At 44.0% G+C, this 11,358-nt stretch overlaps 1 protein-coding gene across 2 annotated transcripts; it reads right to left on the bottom strand.

Annotated features, from left to right (window-relative positions):
* Positions 1–2,950: 2,950 nt before the first annotated feature.
* On the bottom strand, positions 2,951–9,429 carry ZBTB42 (zinc finger and BTB domain containing 42). Of its 2 annotated transcripts, none has more exons than XM_073349813.1 (2): positions 9,255–9,429; positions 2,951–7,750 (listed from the first exon to the last, which is right to left on the bottom strand). In XM_073349813.1, the coding sequence occupies exon 2, from the start codon at positions 7,734–7,736 to the stop codon at positions 6,306–6,308; it is 1,431 nt and encodes a 476-aa protein (XP_073205914.1). In that variant the 5' UTR covers positions 7,737–7,750; positions 9,255–9,429; the 3' UTR covers positions 2,951–6,305. The 2 variants fall into 2 exon arrangements, with proteins under 2 accessions (XP_073205914.1, XP_073205913.1); XM_073349812.1 differs by lacking the exon at positions 9,255–9,429 and adding an exon at positions 8,326–9,230.
* Positions 9,430–11,358: the final 1,929 nt, after the last annotated feature.

Here is an 11,358-nt window from a genome sequence, read left to right as displayed (position 1 = left end):
ACAAATCACTCTGAAAGGGCACAAGAGCCAGCTGTGCACAGAAGTGTGCAGCTGTACTAAAAAGAGAACAAACAGGAAAAGGTAACAATAAGCAAATTGTTTGTTCTCCCTTCCTATTAAGCAGGGTTAGCAAATATTTTTCATTTGGATGAAAGGCACTAGTCAGAAGCCAATCAGAACGTCACAACCTTGGACATGTAGGTTACTAACACGTATAGTGCTTTGCATTCTTCTGCAATGTTTCACCACCCCCCTTCTACATTAATAAAAAGGAGTAAGAAACCAGAGTCTCTCCATCATTATGAAAGATGCAGCTCTGCACCAACTTGCTTAATCGGCTGCACTTGCAGCCAGGCTCTCCCCAGAACAAACAAGAAGCGATTCGAGACAAATTGTTCTTCAGGCTGACTAGCAATGGTGCTGTTAACAATTCTTATACTTCGAGCACAAAACGTTTTCAGAGGCCAACTGCACCATTGACTCCATTTTACTTGATACCAGCTTTGTCCTACACACACTACTTCCTCTGGGTCACACCTGCCACAGCTTCCCTTAGATAACAGCTGCTGATTCATATTACGTTCAGGGATACTTAGAGCAGAAGAAAAAATACCCACAAGACTATTTGGAAGAATGGCAACTGCAGTCCAAGACAGCAATATCTTGTGATGACCAGTAAGCAGAATGGCATTACTGAGACAGCCATTCCTACACAGTCAGTAGAAAAGTTCAGTTACCCAGCAGACAACTCCTGCCCCAGATCAGTATTTACCGACTTTCGACCTATCAAGGCTAATGTTGAGAATGATTGAATCAGTCAGATTTTGGTAGTTTAGGCCAGCAACAAGAGGTTGCTCATGTGTGCTTCCAATGTCAAAAGGACAGTACTTCATCACATCACAAGGCCTGGATGCTTAGTTTGTATTAAAAAAAAAAAAAAATTAAAAAGCATGGCCAACCATAGATGCTACCTCTCACAATCTAGAATCCAAAACACTAATGGAGAACCCACATGATTAAAACCCTCGATAGCACTCTGCTTCCAAACAACTGATGATAGCAAAATGCTGGTAACTATATTTGGGCTGCTATATCAGCCCACATCAGCCGAGAGAGCACAAAGTCATTTCTTTGTTGTTGCAGTGGTCTCTGGCCTGCATTGTGACATGTGGCGGTGTGAACTGCACAGCTGGACATACAATGTTGTGTGTCTGGTACCAAGGTGTTTTGCTTTTCTGTGTAGTTTTGTTTGAAGTAATATATGGGCCAACTCTGTAAGGCTTAAGGACCTTCTTCGAGCTAGCGAGTGGAAGGCAGTTGGCACTTCAAAGAAACGTAGCGCCAACCAGGACTGAATTGATAGCTAAACAGCAAGTCCATCTTCCAAAAGATATCAAAACCCAGCAGCCACTCTGATACATGTCCCTCTCCTCCCTTCTGTTTTGTTTATAATCTATTGAGTCTTTGGATAGTGGAAAAGCGTGATATTTGCTGCATATTTCAGGCAGCACAGATACACCTTAAAATTTAATAAGTTATCAAGCAATAGGCACCAAGATCTGGAGTGTTAGGATACCTTAACATTTTTAATCAGCATAAATAAAATGGGCCAAGCCAAAGTGTATGCAAAGTATGCCCAAGCCAAAGTGTTAAAAAACAAACAAACACTTGTGTGCTGCTTTCTTCAGTTTGGAAATATTTGTTTGATGCATATTTGCAGATCATCCACTTACAGGGTCATCTTTAAGTTTAATAAAAACACTTTTCCTATGTCTACCATCCCTCAAAGGAAGGTATTTTTGTACAGCAGAGCAATAAAATAGGATATGTTCAGTTTGCATCTTGAAAACAGTCTATCTGCAAGTGTATTCAGAAGGCCAGGGACAGAAGAAAACAATGGATAATGGTGCCAGACAGACAGCTGTAAGAATCCCACCAACAGACACTCACTTACCTCTAGCGGTGGCTACACATCCAATAAAATTATACAAAACTTGCCAACACTTCATCACATCACAGCCGGGTGCCGTAGGAATGATAGTTGTCTCCAACAGCACTCTATCCTCCCTACAGAGCGAGACAGGAGGTACTGAAGTGCTGCAAGGCAGGAAATGTGCTTGAATACAATATGAGAGACTTTGCAATAAAGATATTACAGCAAAAGAAAGGACAAAACATGCTCCGTGAAATAGGATTTCCTTCCTTGCAGCTCTGCAATACTGGTTCTTTCAAACTTTCTGTCCCTGGTTGGGGCCTTCAGAATATAGCAACACACAGCTTATTTTGTCTCTTCAGAAGCAGCCAGCATGTCCAACTTGGGCCCTTTAAAAAAGAAAACCCAATTCCAACTCCCACTGAAGGGAGCCTTTACATTTACTTCAGTGGGAATAGGCTCAGACCTTAAGGCCCCAATCCTGTCAATACTTACTTATGTGTGTAACTACTCATGTAAGCAGTCCAATTGACTTCAGTGAGATTACTCCCACCTGAATAAAGTTATGCAGGAGAAGTCTCAGTCAAGTCAATTGGACCATATGAGTAGAGTTACTTAAATCCTTAAGCATTTACAGGATAGGAACCTGTGACCTGGTACCCATGTCCCCAGTAGAAGCAAACACAGCTCTAGACAGAGCAGCATATACTGCAGAGTTGCTCAAAAAGGGGGAGTGGAAAGGCTCACACTGAGATCAATAGGCTCTGAATTCGGATCAGTATGACTAGGACATCAAAACAGAAGAACAGGGTGTGAATATTTAGTTTTCCTCAGTGACAGGGTAATGGATTAAACATTGGGTCTATGTCCCTGTCAGACAAGGATATAGCAATTCCCTCAACTGTCTACTTTTTCAGGGCCACTTGGATTTTTAGTTTGTCATTCAAAGAGACAGTGAAACCACCATCAGGTATAGATTTTTAAAAGTTCCGTTAAAGAGCGAAAGGGCTCGATGTACAACTCTAGCACATTTTATTTTGTGTAAATTTATAAAGACAACAATCCTAATCACGATTGTCACATTTTACAGCACATACCGATACAGTTGCAAACAAAACTCCACACAAAAATACTAAGCGCTAACCATAGTTTTCCCTTAAGTCACTCTTTACGCGATTGTCGTCTCTAGACTAAACAGTTTAGTACTAACACTGAAGAAAAAAACAGTTCACTATAAAACAGTGATCGAACATTTTTATAAAATATATTCCATTCCAATAGCTTTTCTACATACTGTATACTATAAAACTCTCCCACAAAAATTAGTGTCTTTAAATATACATATTTAATCTGAACTGCAACAGGATTAAAAACAATTAAAAATATTGATGATTTTTTTACATTAACTTCACAGTTTTTGTTTGTAGTCAAAGACAAATCCAGTGTTTAAAATTTAGAGCAGTATTAGTCTTTACAGAGGTGACTCCCCCACAGTGAAATATTTTATGAAAACATAAGTGTGCAATGTTTTTAGTATTTCTCTGTAATGAGCCATTTTTGAAGACATGCTCAAAGCTATTGCAACTTTAAAAACAAAAACAAAGCCAAGACAGAGCGCACCAAAACAAAAGTCACTTTAAAATAAAAATAAGTGCAAACATCTTTACTTTAGAAATTCAAGCTATTACGGTTGGGGAGAAAAATACTAAGCTATGAGAAAAGAACAGTGCATTAATAACGCACTAAAAGAAAACACACAGCTTGTTATATCTTTTACTTTTACCCCATATTCAATGCAGTACAGAGCATGCTCATAGCATTAGTTTAGTGAGTTATTTCTAGACTAAAGTCAGATGCAAACTTGTTTTGACTTTCCCTCGCCCCCCTACTAGTGTCTTATGGCACAATTTAGGATATTTGAGCTTTAAAAAAAAAAAAAAAAAATGGAAGTGAAGAGTGAAATGCAACAGCAGTATTGCAAAAAATGCAAACTTTAAACAAATATTGCTAGTTTAGATAATACCACTACTGTATTAGTTGTTCACTTTACAGCATGTACAGAAGTTTGTGTAAGATTTAAGGGGAAGCATAGATTAACTTATTTTGAAATAGTTTAACAGTAATAATTCCACTTCAAAAAATTCTAATAAATACTATATCAAGTATCATCAGGAGAAAAAAAATAACTTAGTTTTCGTAGATTTTTGTTCAGTGCTATTTCCAATCACAGCAACAACAACAAAAAAAAAGTGATTAAGTAGAATAAGACCACAGTACCAAAGCCACGTCTGTTTACACATACAGTGCTCTCCCACATGTTCCTATGTAACAGGTTCAGCAAAAATATTTTACAGTAATGCAAAGAAATTAGTCTAAACAAACTAAGAGTAGAAGTAAAATTTCACATTACATGTACATTCATAGTTTAAGAGATGAATAAGGAGGTCACAACAAGTGAAGTCCTGGGGTTTTTTTTAAAAGTACTTTCACAATAGATCAATATCACAATTACACTGTTGAAACCACATAGGTAGTAGTGCTTACTTAATACATGTAAAGGGAAATGCTGGACAATTCCTTCTTTTGGGATGAAATCCGATATTCTGAAGTACAGTATTTAGAAGAATCCACTTCAGTGCTTCAAATTCGTTTAAAAATAAATGATTGAACTTCAAGAAACCATTCCAGGAGTGTCAGTAAACTTGACAAAATAAACTTTTTTTCTTAATTAAAAGGAAAAAAAAAGATTCAGTTCAGAAAAAATGAAATTCAAAAGCACAGATGTCATAAGAATTCAGTTCTGTATGTGTGTGTGCCTTGAACGGACGCTTTAACTGGAGAGGCATAATCTGATATTTACTGACATGCACAGACCAAAGGGTGTTCTCTTAGGCAGATAACTGAACTACTGTATTTGGAATTCAGTAACCTGTTATAATTACAGATGGTCTAAATTTTAGGAAACAATGGGAAAGTTAGTATTTCGTTTGGCTGGTGCAAAACTAGCAGGGCCAAGTCCCTCCGCTGGCTTGCATTTGTGCTACCCAAGAAATCAGATGAATTCCACAGAACTTGGCCCAGGGCAGTTGCCAACTTTAACAATATATAAGCCATAAAAATATATACATCTCCAAGCTACTGATCTTTAATATCGGTCATTTCAAAAAAATCGTAATTTTACTAAAATGTACCAGAAGATGCTACAGGTATCCTGAACAAGTCAGAAATCCCCGTTTTAAAACGAAACAAAAAGATTGACTGTCACATATTACTACACTGACCAATTTCCTCTTAAGAATACTGGTCATCAGTTCCTAACTAGCTACTCAGCCACTGCATTTCCTTCACCAGACCCTGCAGTTGTTGTATAGTTTTATCCATTCCCAAATGTCTGAGCAAGGTTATGGGACATATTACAGACCCAATCTTGCACCCTCTATGAGTTTACTCACTGAAGTAACGTTTCCCCGGCAATAGCAGGATTGGTCCCTGTGTTTGTCCAGACAGGGATGGAGATGTGTTCATATATCCCGTGAGTTTACCTGTTTACTCTAGTGCTTATCCTTCAACAGCTAAGGAGTGAATATAGCGCAGATAGAAACATGTTTCTACCCAGTTTTTAAAATTCAAAAGCAGCTCAGTGCTATTCAACACATAATAGTCCTTGGAGGAGGGAAGAGGAGAAAGAAATTTAAAACTTTCCTTCTGAGTATGCCAAGTCTGTATGCAAGACTTTTAATTCTGATTTTAGGATTGACTCCAAAACTACTCTGATACAGTAGTAAGAATCAAAAGCCAAACTGTACCAGATATGTAAAGTACAAGTCAAGGAATTCTCAAACCTCTTTAAAAAAACTGGGCCAATTTAAGCCTACTTCTTGAAAAGGCTGTAGGTCTCATCTTGAGACACATGGAGTTAAGTGAGCAGATTCCCGCATCCACATCAAAAGAAGAAGCTATAGTTCAACTCTTAGGTTATCATGAAATACACAGATAGCATTTAGGGGACTTAAGTAAATCTTGGAGTATTTCTCTGATTCTGTTATCAATCTTTTTTTAAACGGGGGGGGGGGGGGGGAGTGAACACAAAGCAAGTACTTCCAGCATGAAAAATCAAAGCCAAATCATTGAATCTTAAATCATTTTCACTCTACTAACTTGGAAATAATGTAACATGGGTGCGCAACAGACAAGGGGGGGGAACAGGGGGAAAAAAGGCGGCCGTGGCGAAAAGGCCACTGAAGTGTACACTTAGCATCTTTCAACATTGTTAACTGATGTGAAGATCAGTAAAAAAAGAAAATCACATGCTGCCTTAAAAAAAAAAAAACCCACACATTAGTAACATCCATTAAAAAAAAAAAAGCTTGTCTCAAACCACCAAGGACTTTACGAGGCCACAATGAAATTTACGGATGTGTCTGTATAAGTCACCGGATTGCGTAAATCGTCTTTCACACCATTTGCAACCATGGGGTTTCTCTCTGGTATGCACTACTGCGTGACGGCTGAGATTGTGGGAATACTGGAAGCTCTTTCCACACTGGGCACAGGTATAAGGCTTTTCGCCCGAGTGAGTCCTTTCATGTCTCTTTAAGGTGTACATGCAAGAAAAAGTCTTCCCACAAAGCGTACAGGTGGGCACCGAACCATCAGGAGACAACCTGGTCCTTGAGCCATCTTTATCTCTGAAGTGAGAGCTCAGGTGCAGCTGCAGGACGTGGGGGCTTGGAAAAACTTTGCTACAAAGGGGGCAAATGCAGATATGCCCAGGAGGCACAAGTACACCAGAGGAGGAGATATCTGATGAATCCATGTCATCTTCACTCTCATCTCTATCTTGATCTATATCATCTTCTCTTGCGTGAGAACTGCAGTTTCCTGTGAACATGTGTCCTAACCCTGTCACTAGGCTTTTGGCTGAATTCCCAAAATGCTGACTCTCTGGACTCCTTGCTTCACTGTCCTCCTGATCTGACAGCAAGTCTTGTTCATCTTTAACAAGTGGCTCAGTACCCTGCTGCTGGCTGTCGGAAGCCAGCTGTCCAAAGACGTAGGAGGGGTGTAAGGAATCTCTCCCAGACACAGGCTTGAAAGACAAATCCAGAGCACAGTCCACATCACTTGAAGCCGGGGTATGGTTAACAGACCTTTGGGACAAAGATCCTGCAGAACTATTGACATTAGCTTTTGTTTTTCCAGCTGCTATGGTACACGATTCTGCCTCTGCAGACACAGAGCTGACACATATAAGATCAGAGCACCAGCCAGGGTGACCACTGACCCTATCTTTATTCGTTGCTCTATCATATTCTGTGACACTGAATTTTTGTTTGTGTCCCGGGTCGAACTCATGTACCAGGGGCACTCCCGTGTCTAAAAAATGCTCATCTTTTTCCAAATTAGCCACATCATCATTCATCTTTTCTTCCAAACACAATTCTTTATCTTTCAACTTGCCCTTGCAGACTTTCACAATGTCATACATGTGAAGGTAGCTCGCTGCAGCGAGCACATCTTCAACTGGAAGACTGTTAAACTCCAGCTTTCCTTCATACATGAATTCAAGCAGCAGACTGAAGGCTGGGGCTGTGACAATGTCACTGTTCAGATGCACAATATCCCTTTTGTCTAACTGGTCCCTGTAGAAAAGATGGAAGTACATGCTGCAAGAAGCAAGAACAGCTCTGTGGGCTCTGAACTGAGCTTCTCCAACTAAAACAGTACAGTCACACAGGAAGCCCTGGTGACGCTGCTGACTCAGACACTGCAGCAACTGGCGGCTATGGTCTGGAAACTCCATTCTTCCTTCATAACCTGTTCAAAACAGGAAAAACTTGAATGCTACTATAAACTAAAGCCTCCCAGCAGCTGTAACAAACAGACTGGCTTTTGGGTAATACAAGCCAAAGAAACAGCCTTGGAGATAACGTTTACTGTTCGTTGTCTAGAATAGTTTTATTTAAAACAAAGAAAGCCAACATGCTTCTCATCCTTCACCACCTGCTCCGAACAGGAAAAACTTGATTGCAAGTAAACAAAAGCTTCTAAAGAAGCAGCACCTCCAACCTTTGTCTCTTTCACTAACAAACTGGGGGCGGGACGGGGGGTGGGGGGGGAGGGAGAACCCAGCAGTTTATGCATTCCTGGAAATGTCTAACTCCGGACATCAGTTTTGTTCTTTTAATGAAACAACCACATCAATCCAATCCCACACTTAACTTTATGCGCAATCATTCGACATTAAATAATAGATCACTCATTCATTGCTTGGGCTAGTAAAGGAACTTGAACGCTTCACGTATTTGGGGGGTGAGAGGAGAAAGGTCCTACGACTGAAGCCCGCACACACAAAGTTTACTGCCCTGAAAGTTATTAAAAGCCAAACCAACCATTCCAGAGAGATGCGGTGAGGCTACAAGTCCAACTACCTGCGGCAACAGCTCCAAGCAGGGAGATCCAACCAGGGGGCTCACCTTACCCGGCTGCCACGCAGGGATTGAGGGGTGCATGGGAAAAAACGCCCCTCCTGGAGGCGCCCGAGTTTGCGGTGGGAGAGGGCACCCCGGGCGAAGGCGGCGATGTTGCGGCTCGGCAGTAGAGGAAGGCTCGCAGGCGGGTGAGTGCGTGTGCGAGAGAGGAGAGTATGCGAGTGAGGGAGGGAGTGCTCGGTTTGCTAATTACACTGCAAGCTGGAGAGTCAGCTGCTCTGACTTCACTGCGATGGAAATGCTACCTCCAGCTGTGCTCCTTTTAATGCCATATGTTACTCCAAATCTAGCTACCAGCCAACCACAGCTTGCTGCCTTTTAAAGTTCCAGCAACCCCATTTATAGCCATCTATTAAATCCCATAAACTTAAACCGAGTCCTCCCCTGGCTCTGCCTCTCCCCTCCCCCAAAGAATAATACTGGGAAAGTTGCTTAATAACAATCCCACCGCTGCTGCGGCAGCCGCGCAGAGGGACGAGGGAGCCCGTTTGACCTTTGCTGGAAGAAGTTCCCAGCGCCCGCGCCGCTCGCAAACTTTCCCGGGAAGGGGAGGCTCCGAGTTGCCCTCGGGCTCGTTTCGCTGGGTGGCTCATTGCGGCTCCCCGCAACAACCCCCCCCCCCAACTTTATGGGACTACTGCCGGGACTTTCCCTTTGTGGGCAGACTCGGGGGGGTGGGGTGTTGGGGGAGGGGGGTCAAATGCACTAGGGAGGACAGAGCCAGCCCCCACAAGGGGCTGGGGGGGGGAGGGCAGGTGCCCCCAGGCGAGGGGGGGGTGCAGCCCAGCTCGGGAAGGGGGTCAGGGAAGGCACCGCTACTGGCTACTTACCAGCCTGCCTCGCTGGCGGCTCAGCGTCCGGCCCCCGGGCCGCGGCCGCACGTGCGAGGCTGCCCAGCCGCCCCAGATGTGGCTGGCGGCGCCGGGGACCGCGCAGCCGGAGGCGGACAGGAGCCCGGGGCTCTGTTGCTGGCAGCCTAGCAGCGCTCTTGTGTTGTGAAGCAGGTTGTTAGCCAGCCGCTCTCGCGATACTTTCCCTGCGAGCGAGCGAGCGAGGGGTGTGGGTGTGTGTGTGTGTCTCTCTCTCCCCCTGCCTGTCTAGTGCACACAATAGCCCCAGCCGCGCTCGCGGCTCCGGCCCCTGACGCTGCCAGCCCCCAGGCGGCGGCGGCGGCGGCGGCGCTGCTGCCGCCCCCAGTCCCCGGCCTGCCCGCATCCCGCTCGGGGCGGCAGCTGCCCCGCTGCTTCGGGCGTGTGCCGCGAGACCGCCCGCTCGCTGTCCCACGCTGCTGCAGTGGCCGGGCTCGGCGGGGGGAGGAGAAGGTGCTGCGGGGCGCTCCCCGGCCTGGCACGCCGCGCCAGCTCCCGGCCAGGCGGTGCTGGTGGAGAGGGGGAGGGAGAAATCATCGCTGGCAGGGAAATGTGCTCTCATCCTGGCTGGAAAGTGTCTTCCCCTCGCCCCGCACCCCGGCAGCAGGACGCCAACCGGAGCTTGTTTAACTGCAACCCAACGTGCCGCAAGCCCAGGAGGCAGCGAGCCGAAAGTCACTTTCCCCGGGTGGCGTTTGCTAACGAACGATCGATCGATCGATCCCCCGGAGCAGGGAGTAGGGGGGATTCCTCCCGCCCCCGCCCCGTCCTGGGGACTGGTCATCGCTTCGCTGCGAAACTACCCCTGCTTTCCAACCACAGCAAAGCAGGGACTTCGCCCGAGGCTTTATATTACACAACGAATGTGGACACTCTGCTGATTTTTAAGCAGAATGTTTTGCCATTACAGTCACTCGCACCGGGCTCAAGCAGTGAGCCCCCAACTTTCAGGTCTTGGGCTGGGAACTTTTTGTTTGCCGAGTGGCGTAGCTATCAGTGTGAAACGCAGCGGGCTTGTATCTGTACATTCCTGCCGTATCCTGTCTAGATGATCGCAGGGGATGCTTTTGGCACGGTTAAATCGTGCCTGCTGGTAAAGAACTAACAGCACAAATCTGTAATCCGTGACATGTGGCTAGGATTGGATCAGGTGACTGTCATAAAATGGGGCTAATTTAGACATAAATTACAAGTATATTTTAGAATAATTATGCTGCAAACCTGAGATCATTCCCCTGCAGTGTATTTTGACCTAGACCGCTTTGATTGCAAGTAAATAAAGAGTCATTTAAGAGGCTTTCACAAAGTTTGGTCTGTGTCTGAAAGCAGGAAGATTATGGCGCATGCCTTCCCTGCACGCTGTAGGGTTAAAGAAGCAATCCCTTCAAAAGATTAGAAATTTATATTTTAAAAAATCGAATTGAGCAGCAAGTTTTTATTACGCATTATCACTTTCCCCAGGCGGTGCTAATTGCTCATTGCCTCATTCCTGCTTTCAGTATGGGATTGACTGAAACATGACACTTGGAAAGGTGGCATGCTTTCCTGGATTTATCTTTAGTTGTGTGTCAGCTGATAAATACCAGATGCCTACGGATTTTCAAGATGACCTTTTAGATAGTTAATTTGAATTTTAAATTTTAATTAGCTGTAATCCCATCAAACGTAAACTCCTTTGTACTAAAAAGTGTAGAAATTCATTGGCCATTTTACCGGTTTTCTGTTCAGTGTGGTAGGTAACACCAGCTAGTCCCACCAAAGGAACCTAGGGTGAAATCGTGGCCTCTTCCAAACCAATGGCAAAACTCCCAGTGACTTCAGGGAAGCCAGGATGTCATCCCTACTGCCTGATCCTACACCATTGAAAGTTGGGCCCCTAGGGAATGAATAACAATACAAGTGACTTTCATTGTCCTGCATTTGTGTGGATTGTGAACATATGTAACATTTGAGGCATGTCAGAGTGAAGATGGTCTCATAAATTAAAGACCTGGACTGGGACCCAGTTTTAAAAATGTTGAATTTAAAAAAATAATAAATTTGCATGAGGTAATATCTTTTATTG

The sequence above is a fragment of the Lepidochelys kempii genome, chromosome 6, assembly GCF_965140265.1.
Source record: "Lepidochelys kempii isolate rLepKem1 chromosome 6, rLepKem1.hap2, whole genome shotgun sequence".
In the NCBI taxonomy this organism is placed as follows: Eukaryota; Metazoa; Chordata; order Testudines; family Cheloniidae; genus Lepidochelys; species Lepidochelys kempii.
This window is presented reverse-complemented; position numbering and strand designations above follow the sequence as displayed.

Coding starts and splice junctions, on each gene's coding strand:
- ZBTB42 (XM_073349813.1), bottom strand. CDS start 7,736: ATGGAGTTTCCAGACCATAGCCGCCAGTTGCTGCAGTGTCTGAGTCAG.